This window comes from Neolamprologus brichardi, chromosome 17, assembly GCF_056152115.1.
Source record: "Neolamprologus brichardi isolate AB-2024 chromosome 17, ASM5615211v1, whole genome shotgun sequence".
NCBI lineage: Eukaryota > Metazoa > Chordata > Actinopteri > Cichliformes > Cichlidae > Neolamprologus > Neolamprologus brichardi.
The window spans coordinates 4,445,896-4,462,566 of record NC_142120.1 but is presented as its reverse complement, the minus strand read 5'-3'; the positions used below and the strand labels follow the sequence as shown (position 1 = coordinate 4,462,566).

Below are 16,671 nucleotides of genomic sequence, written 5' to 3'. Positions count from 1 at the left end.
CACTGGCCATGTTTTCCAATCAACACCCCCACCGCCATCTCACCCCGTTTGTCTCAAGGCTCTCGCGTTGACTCACCCCCCCCCTTCCTTCCCCAAGAAAGAACAGATGCCAGACACAAGTGATTGAACGTAATTTGTCATGTTTGCATGCAAAGACACAAGGACCGAGCGGGGCTGTCATGTGATGATGCGATATGTTCTACATGTGAAATGTCACACATTAATCCGCGTGCAAAGCTCCTCACACTTAAATCACGGAGAATAAAGTGACTGGGTGGCCATCTGCCAAAATGATTTTTTTTCTTTTAAAAATATATTGAACATACCATATGCCTGCACGTCTATATTTTATTTTACATCTCTGCACCACGTGACTTCGTTTTTATGGTTTGAGTGCAAACGCTTTCTGATAAGGGATTATTTTATGGACTCTTAATGCATCAGCCACCTGATATTAACGGCCAGGCGCACAGCCTCTTCTCTTATTTCACTTTTCTCCCCCCCTCTCTCTTATTTTTTCCCTTTTTTCTTTTACAAAATGAGACATGACTGATGAAATATTTGGGGGAAAATGGCAGCTTAAGTACTTGCTGAAATCATTTTTATGATGCTTTCATTTTTGGGGGGGTAAATGATGCTGCAGTTTGTGTAGACATTAGTATGTTAGACTGAGGATTAGCTGCTCTGCCAGGATCAAAGATGAAAGAAGAAGGAGGAAAAAACAGACAACTAGACCCGCAATCGTGTAATGATCTGCGTTGTAGTCTAGAATTAATATATATTTGCATTTTAAAAAATTGTGTTCGCCTCTAGAATCAATGAGATAACAGTGCATTTTCAAAATAAAGGACCTAGTTTTTACCCTTCTTTTCTCATTTTTTAAAATAAAATAATAAACTATATTTAAACAAGTTCATTTTAGATTCAACGTATAACAACCACAGCGATAATTATTAGCAATTTAGCAGTGTGCTGCTATCCTTCCCAGCTTTATCGATAAAAACTAATAAGTAATAAAACATTAATACAATCAAATTCAATTCCAGGCTCACGCTGCATGATTTCAAAAGCAATTCCCGCCTTACCCTTTGTGTGTGTGTGTGTGCAGTCCTACCTCCTGCATCGTGCAGTATAAATGGAGTTATATATAATATCTAGAAGGCCTGTTGGCCCTGGCTGCTGTGCTGCACTCAGCTCTCTAGCTGCTCTTGTCTCTGTATAATCCTCCTCCTCATGAATACATTAACGCCGGAGCCTTAAACTCAGCTTAGCTGGGGGCTCAGCGTCACAGCACATCCTATTACCGACTTTAAATCATTAATGTGACATCGTTTTCACTCAATTTCCAAACACCCACGGTTCGAAGAAGAAAAAAAAAGCTGTATATTTGAGCCGAGGCAGTGCAGGCAGAGGGCCGCGCTCACAGTCACGCCAGGTGCGCGTTCACGCAATTTTTTGTTGTTGTTTTATTTTTTCAAGCGGGCTACTGGGCCTGCGCAAAAACTTTGAGCAAATTAAATCAGAAAAATAAGCAGGCATTCAAATGTAAATATGTGCTCATTGTAATAGTTTCCCCTCTTTGGTCTGAGCTATTGTGATGGAAATACCCGCTAGATATAAATGTGGTTTAAGCTGAGCAAACTCCTAGAGTACACCTTAGGATGTGTGCGTGATTTAATCTGAGTATAGCCACTGTTTGCTTCCTCCAGCATCTCACTACTGCTGACAATAAAGAAAAAAAAAAAAGGGGGGGGGGGGGGGATCTGAATCCCCTCTCTGCTCCTCAACTATTCACACATAAACCTTTTCTCAGATTTTACCTCCAGGCCGCCTCTGAAAAATTCACAAAGCCCAGAAGGAAAAAAAAAGAAGTCGTCCTCTTAATGTAGGAGTTGTGCATCTTCCCCCATCCTGCCTCTTTATTGCATCAAAAGGGTCTCTGTGTGTGTGTAGTTATGGTAATTACCAAAGCACGTGAAATCATCTCCTTGGAGTGCATTTAACTGTTTTCACGCACAGCGCGTCGAGCCGTGTGGAGGGGGTTTAACATATGGACACAGATGGGGGGGACAGTGCTTTAATGGGCGCCCTGAGTGGGGTTTTGTGTTTTTTAACCCTTCAGAAGTGGAGGCACGAACATCCCCAACCTTCTTAAGCGAGCATCAATTAAAGATTTCACTTTTAAAACTGGTGACAGCAGCACAGCCAGCACTCTGACAGGCCGGGGAGGCTTATATGGACACTGCGAATATAGGCTACTCTTCTTTTTATGATTAGCACACACACACACACACATTTCATCACTTACACCCCCCCTCCAGCCCGTCTCCCCGTGTTCCCTTGTTGTGCTTAATTAGGTTATCAGGTTGCTAGTGGGCCATGATTCTTCTCCACGCCTCCCAGCTGGCCCTCTGATTGGAGGGGCAAGAAGGTGGACTTGGCATAATTAACACGTTGTTATGGAGATGATTGAATCGTTTGGCGACACATGGGCTCACATTAAGCCACTTTAGAAAGAGGACTGAAGAAACGTCGACACTCCCAGCACTACTACTACTTTAAAAAGTTGTCTGTCTGCTCGTGAGTTTATGCTGTGGTGTGTTCACTGCACTATACCTTAAAAAGAGGGGGAAAGTGGCAGTCTACATTTGTATGTTGGTGTTGGGAACCGTAAAGCCGTGTGAATGTGTGGAGGAAAGAAGTGACCAGGACCAGGACAAGTTTTTTTACTGAACACATTGCTGTCTTTATTAGAGCCTTGTCTGGCAGTAATACTGAAAAAAAGTGAACTTAGAACAGATGGTGGTGGCAGCCCACGGCTTTTTTTCCCCTGTTTTTCTTTATTTCTTTGATATTTTTCTTCTTTTTTTGTGCGAGCGCTGTGACTCTTGCTTTTTCTGTGGCATGGATAACATCAATAAAAGAGACAGTAGGGAGAGGAAGAAAAAAAAAGAAATATACAACTTATATTACACTGTGTTATGAACAAAATATAAATCTATAACTCTATGTTATATTTACATAATTATCTTTCTTGAATTTTCAAGTTGAGATGGTAAGATATTTTTTTTTTGTTTACTAGTAATAATTCTCACTTTGTTTTGAGCTCCACTCATGACTTTGATTGTCTTAAATAATATCATCATCATCATCATTTTCATTGTCTTGATATGGGGACGGACCTTGCCAGCAGGGATGACTGATCTCTTAATGCCCCACCCAAACACCCACCCTCCTGATACTGTTTAAAAACATGGACTTATTCATTTAGTCCCCTCTTTCCAGCATGGGGTTCAACAAAGGTGTGATAACAGGGGTGACTATACAGCGAAATTAAGACCCAGAAGCTTGTTATGTGGCATGTAGGAAACATCTATAAGCGAGAATGTGACATGGAAACAGCACACCTGAAGAGCAGTCATGGCTCCTGTAGCATCGTGTGGAGCTCAAACAAAGCAAAGGGCTCCTGATGAAGATACTGCAGACCCACACGCGCACACAGTGGAACAGCCTTGGTGGATCGCAGTAAACACTGCTTTCTCGTGATTAAAAAAAAAAGTCACGGCTACCACAAAAAAACAAAAACAACAACAACAAAACTAAAAAAAAGTCTATATACAGGATTTTTTTTCAAGAAACAAAAAGGACAGCATAGGATTTGTTTGGTTGTCATGATAATCTCTTCATTTGAAATGTGCCTGTATGTGTTGTATCTGCACGTTTGGGATGTACTGATATCAGCTAATATTGACCCTCGTTGACAGATATTGGCAAATAGGTTTTATTTGGATTAATTCTTTAAAATATCCAATAAAAGACTAAAACTGGTCAGGTGGTATCTCTTTAAAACAATTTCATTACTTCACTGGTAAAAAAAAAAAAAAGGGGTGTATAAATAGCCCCCACCAAAAAAAATGTATATATATATATATAAAAAAATGGCCGATATATCGGCCTAATATCGTTATTGGCCGATATTCAATCCTGCTGATTTCGGGATATTAACAAATAAGACATCCTTTATTCTGAATGTTCAAAAAATGTGTGATGAAGATCTGAAAGACTTTCAAACAGGTCAGTATATTTTTGTACAAAAGAAAGACACTGAAAAAATATTGGTGTTGGCTGTCAGCTACATTATAAACATCAGTGTTGGTATTGGCCCAGAATTTCATTGGTGCATCCCCCAGTGCGCACGTGTGTGTGTGTGTGTGTGTGGATCCATGCCAAAGATGTTCCACTGTGTCGCCGTGAGGCAGCCAAACTAGTAAACGGGGACGGGTCTCTGTTCACAGAAAAAGTGACAAACCAAAAACATGTAAAAATTTAAAAAAAAAAGAAGAAGAAGAGGAAATTCACATTATACATTATGATAATCATTACAAATAAAATTATAATAACAATATAAAATCATGTTCTTCTTCTCTGACTGCACAGAGTCTGAGTGCTTCTTAGAAATGGGTTCGGACATGATAAAAAGGGTTACGTCTTCAGTTCGGACGAAGGCTGGCGTCCATGTCTGTCAGTCCAGCTCACCCGCCCGCAGAGGATTAATAGGAGGGGATCGAAAATAAAATAACATAAAATAAAATTGCAAAACAAAGCAAGGTAAAATGACAACTTTTTGTTTAGATCTAAATACCTACCAGCTAAATAGAATAATGCTTCATTGACTGTTTCATATGGTCATAAAAACCCAATAAAGAGGAGAAAAATAAATTATACTGTACATAACTTACTAAACTTAGGAAACGTTGACCATCCTTATAATTATTGTTAATAATATTATTAGACTAGAGGCAGTTTGAAGAAAAATAATAATAAAATACAGTATTCAAATACAAACAGAAACACTGACTGGCTGACTTCACCTCAGCTCCGCCCACTGCAATACAGCAGGACAACGTTGATTGGAGGGTGGGGGGTTAGGAAAACACTGGACAGAACACAGTGTGCGTGTGTGTGTGTGTGTTACAGGAAATAACAGCAGCAGCATTAGTTGCCTGTCTTTCTGCAGTATTATTAGCTTTCTCTTTGCGAGCGCGTGTGCAAACGTCCAATGGTGGAGCACACACACGGACACACACTCGCACTGTTGGGATGTTTCGATCGAAGTCGCACTGATGTGGGGTTTTTTGCCCTGGACGAGATCGAGATAGAGGGATGGAGCGAGAAGGAAACCGGTGGATTGTCTCGCAACACAGTGCTTTTGTTTCTGCTCCGTGACGCCAGAGAGACTTCCCTTTGCTGCGACCCGCCCCTCCCCACACACCGAGAATCCACTCAAAGTGGGACAGTCCACTTTGTGCTGGTCAGTCCCGGCTGGACCGTCCCATTTGATTCCATGCGATGCAAGGAGGGGAGGCGGGGTAAGCGGGCGGTCACAAAAAAAACACAAAGGGGGAGAAAAATTGGGGGGATTGCTGACAGCACACTGCGAGGTTGAAGAAAAGATATCTTTTTGTTAAAAATAAATGTCTCATGTCTTTCAGGTGCTTTACAACAAAAGGGGAAAAAAGAAAAGTCTCTTTTTTCTATTATTATTCAAACTTGTAGCACAAAAACAACAAATCACATTCACAAGCCACTTATTGGCACCGTGTACCTGAGTGAGAATATTATAGAACCAAAGAACAAAAAAAGCTGTTTTATTTTTAAAAATGTCTCTTGATAATAAACAGGTCCGCCATCTTAAAGTGTCACGTTAGCCTTTGACAGGTCCTCTGTTTTTCAGTTTTTCTTCAACAAACGGGACTGAAAGGTTGCTTTCTGAGAGCCATGTTGCTTTCTCTTCACTCGTGGCGTTACACTCTAACACCTGCAGTGCTATGTGGGTATTCCTCAGCGAGCTTCAGAACTGCCGTGGTCGTCTCTTCCTCCAGTCAGTGTGTAACAGTCAGTGTGAGTGACAGGTCCTGTGCTTCGGTTGATTGATCAAAAGATGCTGGTATCAGGACTCCGGGGGGAGAGGAAGGGGAGGGGAGTGGATCTGGCTCTATTAGAAGAGTCCATGTTAGTCGGGGGGAGGGAGGGGGCGGTGAAACTGGTTCCAAAGCGATTGGCAAAAGCGAAAGGTTTCTTCCTGATTGGTGGGGATTTTGTGAGATTAACCAGCGGTGATTGGCTTACAAAAAAACAAAACAAAACAAAAAAAGCAGGCGGTGCTGATGCCGTCCTATTGGGTGATATGGTTCTCGTTATCGCTGGCGTAGTCGCCATCTTCGTCCTCGTAGTCAAAGTCGTCATACACGTCGCCATTGCTGTCGTCTAGCCTGAGCTCCTCCTCCTTGATTCGCGGCTCCTCCCCCTTGAGGCCGGGCATGCCGGGGTTCTGGTGGTGGTTGGCGTTGGGCTCGGGGCTGCTGGACATGCTCGAGTGCTCTGAGGGCATCTGGGGTGAGGGCATCCCCGCCATGGATAGGGCACCTGGGTAAACGACGCCTGCAGAGGACAACGGCAGCTGACCCTGCTGCCTGCACGCACACAGGAAGAAGGCCGTCAGCACATTAAATGCAGCGCTCGCAACACTTTTGAAATCATAAATGTTGAGATCCCTCCCTCTCTCTTTGAGCCATTAAGAAAAAGATGACACATATGGGGGAAAACTAAATCCCTTTCATATCTATGTGGTAAACATAAACCTACAGCCTGCGCGCTGTTAGCTTAGCTTCTCATTAAAACTGGAATTGAGAGAAAACTGACAGTTTGACGTCTTCAGTCTTTTCTCGAGCACCGACAGTGATTCTTAAAGCATCACGTCTGAAACCTCTGACATTTATAACCTGAGTGTGCGTTCTCAGCTAAACACTCAGAAACAGCTCTTACTTTCTAAACACAATATTGCACTCGATGTGGATGAAACCTCACGGCCTGACCCACACAGAACACGTGATTTATCCTGATGTGTTTTTTAGAACAAATGTTTTTTTTTTTCACAAAAGAAAAAAGAATTAAACTGCATTCAATCTGTAATGCTTGGATTCTACATCCATACTTTACACATCTGGATACCCATGTGCATGTGTGGTCACTTAAGTATATGGACAAACTTTAATGCAAATGGCTTCGCCGTGTACGCACAACAGAAAAAAGCCACATTTCTAATTTGTACTCTCTGCTAATAATATTGTTATTAGCAGAGAGGTATGTTTATTCAAATGATGGTTTATGTTTCATGCAGGAAGACAAAACTGATTATTTCTCTCATAAGATTTTCGTTTTTGGAACAATGGTTTGATTCATCGAGTTTTTGTGTTTTTTTGTTGTTGTTTTTTCAACAGCCTTTAGTTTCAAATACAGGATCTAAGCATATAAAATTAATAACATTAATAAAACTGTAAAGGGACAAACAAAATCTTCCTATGGGCAACCATAAGGTTCAATTCTAAGTGGATAAAACCATATAAAGCATATAAAACTGTAGCTGTTGCTTCTCTTGACTCATGATTTAGGAAAATTTAAAAAAATTAAAATCAAAGGCAATATCCAAACAAAACTGTGCATTTTGTGCTTATTATCTCATAACACTCACTGTGACCCCTTGTGAGAAAAGTAAGCCTGTAGTTTAATTTTTGATATTATTATTTAAAGGATTGTATTTAAAAACGCTCAAAATAGGACATTTAAATCACACTAAAGGAGAACACCTCCTGCTTCTGTTTATAACTAACTCAGCATCTCGTTGTCACGCCTGTTCCAACACAAAATTCAATTTGTTAAGGTGAGGGGCGGGCCTCGCTGCAGGTAGGCCGCAAACAACAAAAGGAAATTATGCAATTATGCGCCGACTTGCTTTCTCCAAATTTCTGCTGCGATTTTTTTTTTTGTGAGTAATTCATTAAAAACTGAAAGATTGATTGATTTTTTTAGGCGTTTGATGTGACAGGAGAAGAAAAAGAAACAGTAACTCATTTAAAATATGAAGTACAAAGTCAAACACATGCCCAAAAAAAGTAATTGTTAATCCCTGTTTTCTTACTGGAAAAACAACAACAAACAAACAAAAAAAGCCAACCCACTCACCCCACACTGAAGTACTGTCTCATTTCCTGCCTGCGGGACCTCATGATGGCCTTGTACTCGCCGATGCGCAGCTTCTTGCCGTCCACCAGGCAGGTGCGTTTGGGCCGTGGCTTGTACTTGTAGTCGGGGTATTTTTCCAGGTGCTGCTTGCTGAGCCGAGCCTGCTCCTCGTAGTACGGCTGCTTCTCCAGGTTGGTCATGGCTTTCCAGCGTGAGCCTGCGCACACAGAGCATGCATTGTTAGGGATGGCTGCGTGTCTTTGGGAAAAATAAAATAAAAAAAGGCACATGGGAGGTTTCCAGAGAGAGCTTTTGTCTAAGGGAGGAAACTGTGAAATGTGATCATAGAGCAAGACGACAAATAACATCACAGAGATGAACGATAATGAAAAGCTGGCATCGATGTCGCTGCACTGTGAGCGCCGCTGAGATAATGTTGGACGTTTCACCCGGAAAGAGAACGCATAGAGCGCTAAAGGAGGTTAATGAGGGGAGCAGCGGGGACGACAGGTACTCATCTCAGCTAATGAGGACTTCACTTAACCTGCTGTCATCTCTCAGCTCAGTTTCTGCTTGTAGCGTCAGCGCCCTGCATGTGTGTGTGGGTGTAATCTTGAGCATGTCTTCCCCCTGTGTGTTTCATATCTGGTCTGAATTTGCACTTGACTACTGTATGTTTAATGGTTAAAAGCTGTCAGCGCTCGGCTGTTCGCTCTCTCCGTCTTTCTCTCTCTGTTTTCTGCGATCTGTTAGCAATCGAGAGAGAGAGAGCGGGAGGGAGGGAGAGGGAGAGAGAGGAGGCTTATTAAAACCAGATTTCCCTGTGTTATAAAACGCTTAGGAGCTCTTTAAAATGTCAGGGCCGATCCCGGCGGTCTGGGGGAAATGTCAGGCGGCCTCGCGCTGCTTGTTTAATGCATAATGAATTATATCATCATTTGTCGAAGCTGTGCTCTCCCTAACCGTTCATTAACAGCACTTACACAATGCCACTGCTTGTAAGGAAATCACAATTAGTGCATGTGTGTGAGTGTGAGTTTAAGAAAGTGGAAAATACAACTCGGTTATTCACATGAGAGGGTGAGGGTGGAGCAAAGCCACCTGTCATTCACACCGTGCGAGTGTAGGTGTGCGATTTTTACCAAGGATCTTGCTGATGTTGGAGTTGTGCATGTCGGGGAAGGCCTGGAGGATCTTTCGCCTCTCGTCCTTGGCCCAGACCATGAAAGCGTTCATCGGCCTTTTGATGTGCGGCTCGCTGGTGCTACGACCCCGAGACTCTCGGAATATCCTGGAGTCTGACACGCTGGGAGAGCCTGGGGAAGGGAACCAGGGGGTCAAACGTTTACGGAAAACTGGACAAGTTTCGTTCATTAGACGAGCTAAAATGCTGGGAATTTTTTTGCATGGGAGAGAAAAATCTGTTGCTCATTAAGCTAAATAAATATCATACAGAGTTTTACTCATAGTTCATAGAGAGGTAACGGTTATTTTCTCTTTTATTCAGGAAAAACAAAAAACTTAATTATGAAAATTATTGATATCATTAAAAGTCTTTCAAATCTTCATCACTCCGTCGTGGAACAATCAGCGAGCGAAATATCGTGGTGAAACAGATAAACAGCAAATTGGTAAACATGACCTCATTTGCAGGCAGGCTGATATCAGTTAATATAAATATTTGGCAGATATACGGTACCAGCCTGGAAGACTTTCATCTTCTTGTCATCGTTCATCAACACTCACAGCCTTTTTCTCAGTTTAGTGACTCCATGCATAAACTGTGCATGCCGTGTGTGTGTGTGTGTGTTTCCCTACCGTCAGAGTCTCCACTCATGGTGAAGTCCAGCATGGCGTGGCTGAACTTGTTCTCGGCCTGCTGCTTCAGCTGTTGACTCAGACTCTCCAAGGCAGCTTTGTCCTAAACAACACAAACAGTTCACAGTTTGTGGTCAGCGACTGAGTCAGGGAATATGTGAATGAATGAAACCACAAACCTGCAGTGATGCCGAACAATTTCCTTTTGCACCCACAACAAGTCATTCTTGTGACTGATTTCATAACTATGAAAAGCAACGACTGTCTAACGTTTAAATGTGTCACAGTTTCAGTGAGCGGAGACGCCGACTCTCTGTCGAGAGATGAGAAACTCAGGAATATTCCTCACACTCGCCTTTGATCTGAAACAAATCTGTTTATTTATCGTTTTTCTATCAATACAGAGGCTGCAGACAAATGACGGTTGTAATTTAAGTAGAAAGGCAGTTTGTGTTTTGGTTCATTTCAGTGTCAGTTTGTGGAAGCATCAAATTGTTTGAGTGCGTTATGCCCGCACGCTTGAACACACATCTGTGTGTATTGTTTGCATGTGCAAGAATGTTGATTACATTTGCTCCTATCTGGATGTTTGCCGCTTTGTGTGTACACTGCATATTCTGTGTGTACAATGGATTGTGTGTGTGTGGCAACTCCTGGCAGCCACCTGCGAGAGTGGAGTGCTGCGGCTTGCCTCTCTCTTGCAGAGGCCCCCAAGGGTCGACGCATTAGAGAGAGAGAGAACGAGAGAGTGCAGCACAGACGAGAGCGAGGCCACGCCGCACGGCCCCCTGGGTATTTATTACAACCAATAAAAGGCTGATTTACTGAGCATTTACATGCTTAATGCAAGCAGCCGGCACACTCTGCGCTAGAACTTGACTGCAGACGAGCACACACGCTCGCACACACGTACGCAGAAGCGCACCAGCGCGAGCGTTTTACAGTTTAATTATACGATTAGGAGCGCTACCCAAAACACTGTCGTCTTCTAAAACAACCTTCCAAAAAGTGTCCCTCTCCATTTACATGTGACCCTGGCGAGCTGGCTGGCTAGATGGAGGGAGGGCAGAATGATAATGAAATGCATTTTCTCTGTTTTTAGTCCAATAGAGTTTAATTGTTAGCGATAATTTCCTCCCCAGATTGGAATAAATACGGCTAAAAAGACAGGAAGGGAAGCGGGAGAATAAAAGCCAGAGGCGTGCAGCGAAACATGTTTTTGCAAGCCTTTTAAAAAGTATTTTATTTGGAATTTTGTATGTTTTTATAAATGCTCAATAACCTGCCAATGGGTTGGAATTATCCAGCCATTCTGCATGCAAATCAGACGTATTTAAAGAATCGTCCTCATTTCGCACAAATAAAAGCCTCATTCAAACTTCCTTCCACAAAAAAAGATAAGAGAGCACAAAGTGTGCTTCTCACTTTTAGATCGTAAGATTAAATGTGCTGTTTCGAATGCTTTTATGCCGTGTGTGTATGTGTGTGTGTGAGGCAGAGATGGAGATGAACAGGGAGACCGAGTGGATGACAGCCTAGTCTGACATTAAGCTCCAGTATAGTACATGAGAAACGTGGATTGAATGGCTGACACTGGAGCCAAGACACAAAGTAGCGACAAAACTAATCCTGCGTGTGTGTCATGGATGACACTGTTGCATGTGAACGGCGGGAGCTCGCCTGTTTCACACAAAGCCAAAGGGAACAGGAGTCAAGGTGAGCGTGTGAGGATGCAAACGAGTTACGACTTACAAAAAAATATTCCCAGTGCCGAAGCTAAAAATGTTTTATAGTAACAGGATTGCATGTCAAAAAAGAGAAATGTAAAACAGAAATAAGAATTTCTTTCAACAATTCTCCTGTTATTGTTAATAAGTAATTATTATATGATTCCACAGTACAACTGATATAAAAAACTTATAATAACAGGAACTTGAACTGATCTAACGAGACATGAAAAATGTGTTTAAGCACCTAAATGTCTCCACGTAGGCAAGGCAAGTTTATTTGTATAGCACAATTCAACAACAAGGTGATTCAAAGTGCTTTACAGAGACATTAGAAACAAAAACAAATAAAAAGCATGATTTAAAATTGATTAAAACAAGCAAACTAACTAACTAATTAACAAACAAACAAACAAACAAACAAAACAATATATAAAATCAAAACAGATAAAATCAGTAGTTAAAATGTAAGTTTTGGAACAAAGGAAGGAAGGAACGTAAGGAACAAACTGTAAAATACGTTCCCTTACTCACTGGTATAATTATCATATTTCCAGTTCTCACTGGTTATAGTCATGTGTGATGCAGTGTGTTACTATCTGTGTACAATGCAGAGATCAGTGTGGGTTAGACACTTTGAAACGTGTCACATCAAAGTAAAAAAAGGAGAAAGAAAGAAAGCGAGGGATAGAGCTGTTGAATGTCAGCAGTGCAGATGCTTCCAGCACGCTGTTACCCTGCATGTATGCACGCGTGTGTGTGTGTGTTTGTGCGTGTGTGTGCACCAGCTGACTCCCAATGTGTTTAACAAATAACCACAATTTGGCCACGCTGCCGAGGAGCCGGCGCCGTCATTTCGCATTACCGTCTCCTTGACGCTCTGCTCTACCACACACACACACACTCACACACAGCCCTGCAGTGCGCCTTACAGACACACTCATTACCTCTGAGATGCCTCTGGTTTTACCTTATCTGGCCCTGTTTAGCTTCAACACATTTCAGCGAGAGCATTGTACACCGATTTACCTCCTACATAGTGCAGCGAGGATGGCATATGGCAAGACAAATTATTACACGCTGACAATGAGACGGTACAGCTTGTGATGACTTTGGAGAGTCTGGTGGATTTACAGTATGTGTTCAGTCCCAACAATTCAGATTTTTAATTTTTTTCCTGGTTTAAAAATGTGTATTTATTTGTAAGAATCCACATAAACTTTTAACTTAACTGAACACTTTGATTTAGTGTGACCCCAAAAAACAAACATTAACAAGATGCAGAAGTAAAATAAACCTTTGATCAGCTGTCACACTCGCCCGTCATGTTCTGTTACGTAGATGCAATTTTAAGTGCTTTACCTTGTCTGAGCGGCCGTTGTTGAGACTGAGGTTGCTGACGGCTGCCACCTTGGCATCCAGCACCTGCTGCTCTCTCTTCAGCTGCTCCTTCATCTGCCGAGCCTCGGCGAAGGCCTTGGTCACCGCCTCGTGGTCGTTCAGGTAGGCTGTCGAAGACAGCGACGACAACAAGTCTGCTGAGGCGCAAAGACGGCAAGAGACGGAGACGCACGCACACAAACACACACGCAGAGGACAATCAATTAATGTGGATAATCATTAGTGGTGAATATGTAGGTGGGACTCGTGTTGAGCGTCTTCATTTCCTTTATTTCCTTCACAAGAAAAACACTGAATAGCATTTTGCTTTAACAGTTGAGCTCGGACGGGAAAATTAATATGTCTTGAGCGTGTGCTTGTTTATTTTTAGGAACCTGGCAGGAGGTTTTTCATGCAGAATAAATCTTCTTCTGAACCGTGAGGTAAAGACATTAACATACACTTGATGAGGGGACTTTGCCAGAGCATCTGTGTATGCCTCTGTGTGTGTAGACTCGCACACTCACACAAACTGACCATTTGACTGTTGAGCTGTGGATGTGAGTCAGAGAGCGCCCCTAGGTAGCCTTGTTGCAAGCTGCCCACCACCTCCCACCTGCCATCAGCCTTAAACACACACACACAGCCACTCTAAACCACTCAATATCCTTTAAACGACATTAAAACTCACTTTCGCACATCTGACGGCTGTGACTCTTTTCATCTGAGCCCTCACAGTCCTGCTTTGAAGAGAGGTGGCCACACTCTTATTACAGCTAAAAAGTCCTGCTAATTTTCCCAGTTGTGAACATCTGCTCCGCAAAGATCAGATCTCCCCACTCCTTCTCACTGCCTATTACTCGTATTATTTCTGCAGCTTAGCTTCTGATGAGGCATCTGCTCTGTGTGCACTGCTATCGCCTCTCCCTATCAGTCGGGTAGGTTCTTAACAAAGAGCCCCGGCTGGCTTATGAGGCCTTTATCTGCGCTAATCCGCACCGCTAATGCCATCTCAGGCCAGATTACCAGCTTCAGATTGGTAATGACAGAGCTGTGAACTCTTACAGAAGTCATAACCGGAAAATCTGGATGTGGAAAAAAAAAAAGAAAAGAAAAGAGAGAAAAAAAAGGGTAAGGGGCAGCAGGGTTGGGAGGGGATGGAAGAGGAAGAAGACAGAGGGTGATGGAACTGGGTGGCGGTCAATTTTAATCTGGAGTCAAAAATGGGTTTTTCTTTCGTGCCTACAATCATGTTCGTCGCCTAAACTGACTGCAACGCCAGACATCCAGACAAGTAGATGTGACCCAGATAGAGCGGTGGGGTTGGAGGGGGGTCTTGCTCCTTCGGTCAACTTTTTTCTGAAATCTCTACAGACAAGTGTGATACATTTTAACCACACACACAAAAAAAAACCTCATGCAAGAGGTCAGGGCTGCGCTTTATGACAGCGACAGAGACGAATGTGTGATCGTGGTAGAAGTTACAGGAGCTGACAGCACTTCAGTTCAGTTTGAAATGAGGAGATGGACAGACAGACGAGACACATGCCTCAAGCTTGATAGGTGTCAGAATTTGAAAGGAAGCAGGACAGTAGGGCGGATATGAGCAACAGACAAATCCAATCTCACGCACATTGAAGCCTTAAAAAAAATGTCGACTTTCTCCAAACTTTTTTGTCTTGAACTCTATTTGATTAGCTCCAACATGTAAAAAGTACTTTTGTTTAATTTTTAGCTGTTTGTGCTCGAGATTGTTCTGATTCGTTTTTGTTTGGGAAGCAGCAAAACAACACGGAACAAGCTTTCAGATAGTGATGTAAAAATAAAAACAGCATATCCCACAGGAATATGGTGGAGCAGAGAAAGAAAAAAGCTCATTTGATGATTTCTATAGTCTTAAAGAGTTGACCTGAGAGCAGATGACTGAATTCAAATAACCTGAAAAAGGCAGACATAATCTGCACCATCCTGACAAACAACTCGCTTCCACGTCAAAACAACCACCTCTCGACTCTATCCCAATTGGTCTGCTCCTTCCATCCCCGATAAACTACGTAACAGGAATCCCAATGCGGCTGCGAGTTGTAATAGCAAACGCTCCGGCGACCGGCTAAACTCGGTGGCAACAGATGGGACCGTGAGCTGCAACATAACTGGGATCTGACACACTCGTCCCCACGCTCAAATAATTCAACTGGGATCACACACAAACTTTAAACACTGTAATCCATTTTTCTGAACAAAAAACATCTGGGACTGAAAATCCACTAATCTGATATTAAATCCGCCGATTTGTTGAAAAACAGTGAGATTAGCCGGGAAGTCGGAAAAACTGCCTATTGCACAGGAGGAGGAGGTGGTGGTGCTGGGATTGTGTTTCTGTGCGAGTGTGTGTAAGAGCCTTTGTGTGCGTCTGAGTGAATGTTTGAGTGCGTGTGCTGTCATTGTGTCATTAATGCTGGGTGTTTGCGCTGTCCCGGCTCATGTAAGAGGCTTGTCTAATCTCATTGGTGATACCTCCTGTCTGTCATGCACTCCTCTCTTTATTATTCCCCCGCTTAGTTGCATGGAGGGAAAAAAAAAGTGCTAATCCTCATCTCTCTCTCCCCCCCCCCCCCTTACCTCCTTTCCCTCACTCCTCTGTCTCTTTCAGTCACTAATAAACACATAACAATGAAGCAGCCCCGCGGGCAAATAGCGACATGGAAGAACAGCGCAAACACACTAATTATAGCCTGTTACATATGTGTAATATTTGAACTATCAGTGGTGCGTGAAAAATGGATTAAGAGTACAAAATAGTGATTCATTTATGTCATATTTTGTACGTGTGCATATGGCCGGGTCTGATTATGGTACTGGCACTCGCAACAATGGCACCACTGCGAGAAGAACGCTATTCTTGTCATCGGAGCTATAACTGTTTTTCTAAAAGAAGTTTATTGTCGTTGTGGGAACAACTTCCAAGCACCTTTCACAGGAGAGCATTGAAATATATAAGTGCTTAAGGAACTGTGGTAAACATCCACTGACAACTTATTGGCAGGAAAAGAATTCATTGTTTAGATCAGGGACACCAAAACATGGCTATAAGTTACATTTCCTATTCTTTAAATGGCTTTGCTACAAATTACATCGAAGGCTAATCAAGCCAACTGTATATTCTGGGGCATTCACTGACATCACTGAACGAGGCTCTGCTGGTTATTTTGAGGTTTCTTCCTGTAAACTAAGGATGGATTTGCCATCAGAGCTCCCAAACTGTGCAGCAGTCCCTCTGAATCACCACTCTGGTGAATCTCATAATACATTCTTGATTCAGAAAAGATTTTTTTTTAATGAAAGTTGGACATTGTGACACTTTTTTCTTATCACGTTTTCGTGATTTGTTTGTTTATTTCATGATCCTGGGACGTTTTTATCACTTGTGGTTTTCTTTTGTTCTTTTTTGGAGTCTTCCTGCAAAACACTATGGAATTTTGTTAAATACAAATTTGATCAGTTAATGTTTATTTTTGGTCCATCAACCTATGAACAAGTATGTGGTTTAAATAATACACATGCACAACAAAACTACTGAATATCCCAACTTTTGGCCAGATGAAATGTCTTAGCTGGTCTGTGTAATCCTGTGTAAACACACCTGTAGTGAGTTCAGCACCTGTCCCAATCAATGTGGAAACTGGAGTACCAGTTGCCCCTCAGTCCAAGAAAACAGATATTT

At 42.4% G+C, this 16,671-nt stretch overlaps 1 protein-coding gene across 7 annotated transcripts in view; it reads right to left on the bottom strand.

Moving 5' to 3' along the window:
* Window positions 1-2,721: 2,721 nt before the first annotated feature.
* Window positions 2,722-16,671, bottom strand: part of sox5 (SRY-box transcription factor 5) — a 261,200-nt gene continuing 247,250 nt past the window's right edge. For 4 of the 7 annotated variants that reach the window (XM_087830275.1, XM_087830276.1, XM_006780534.3 and 1 more), the window contains 5 exons: window positions 12,930-13,105; window positions 9,841-9,943; window positions 9,165-9,338; window positions 8,023-8,239; window positions 2,722-6,473 (listed from right to left, as the gene is read on the bottom strand). In XM_087830275.1, the coding sequence (XP_087686401.1) occupies window positions 6,176-6,473; window positions 8,023-8,239; window positions 9,165-9,338; window positions 9,841-9,943; window positions 12,930-13,105 (968 nt within the window). In that variant the 3' untranslated portion in view covers window positions 2,722-6,175. The remainder of the gene's footprint in view (window positions 6,474-8,022; window positions 8,240-9,164; window positions 9,339-9,840; window positions 9,944-12,929; window positions 13,106-16,671) is intronic. The other 3 variants (XM_035908363.2, XM_035908369.2, XM_035908381.2) reach the window with 1 other exon arrangement.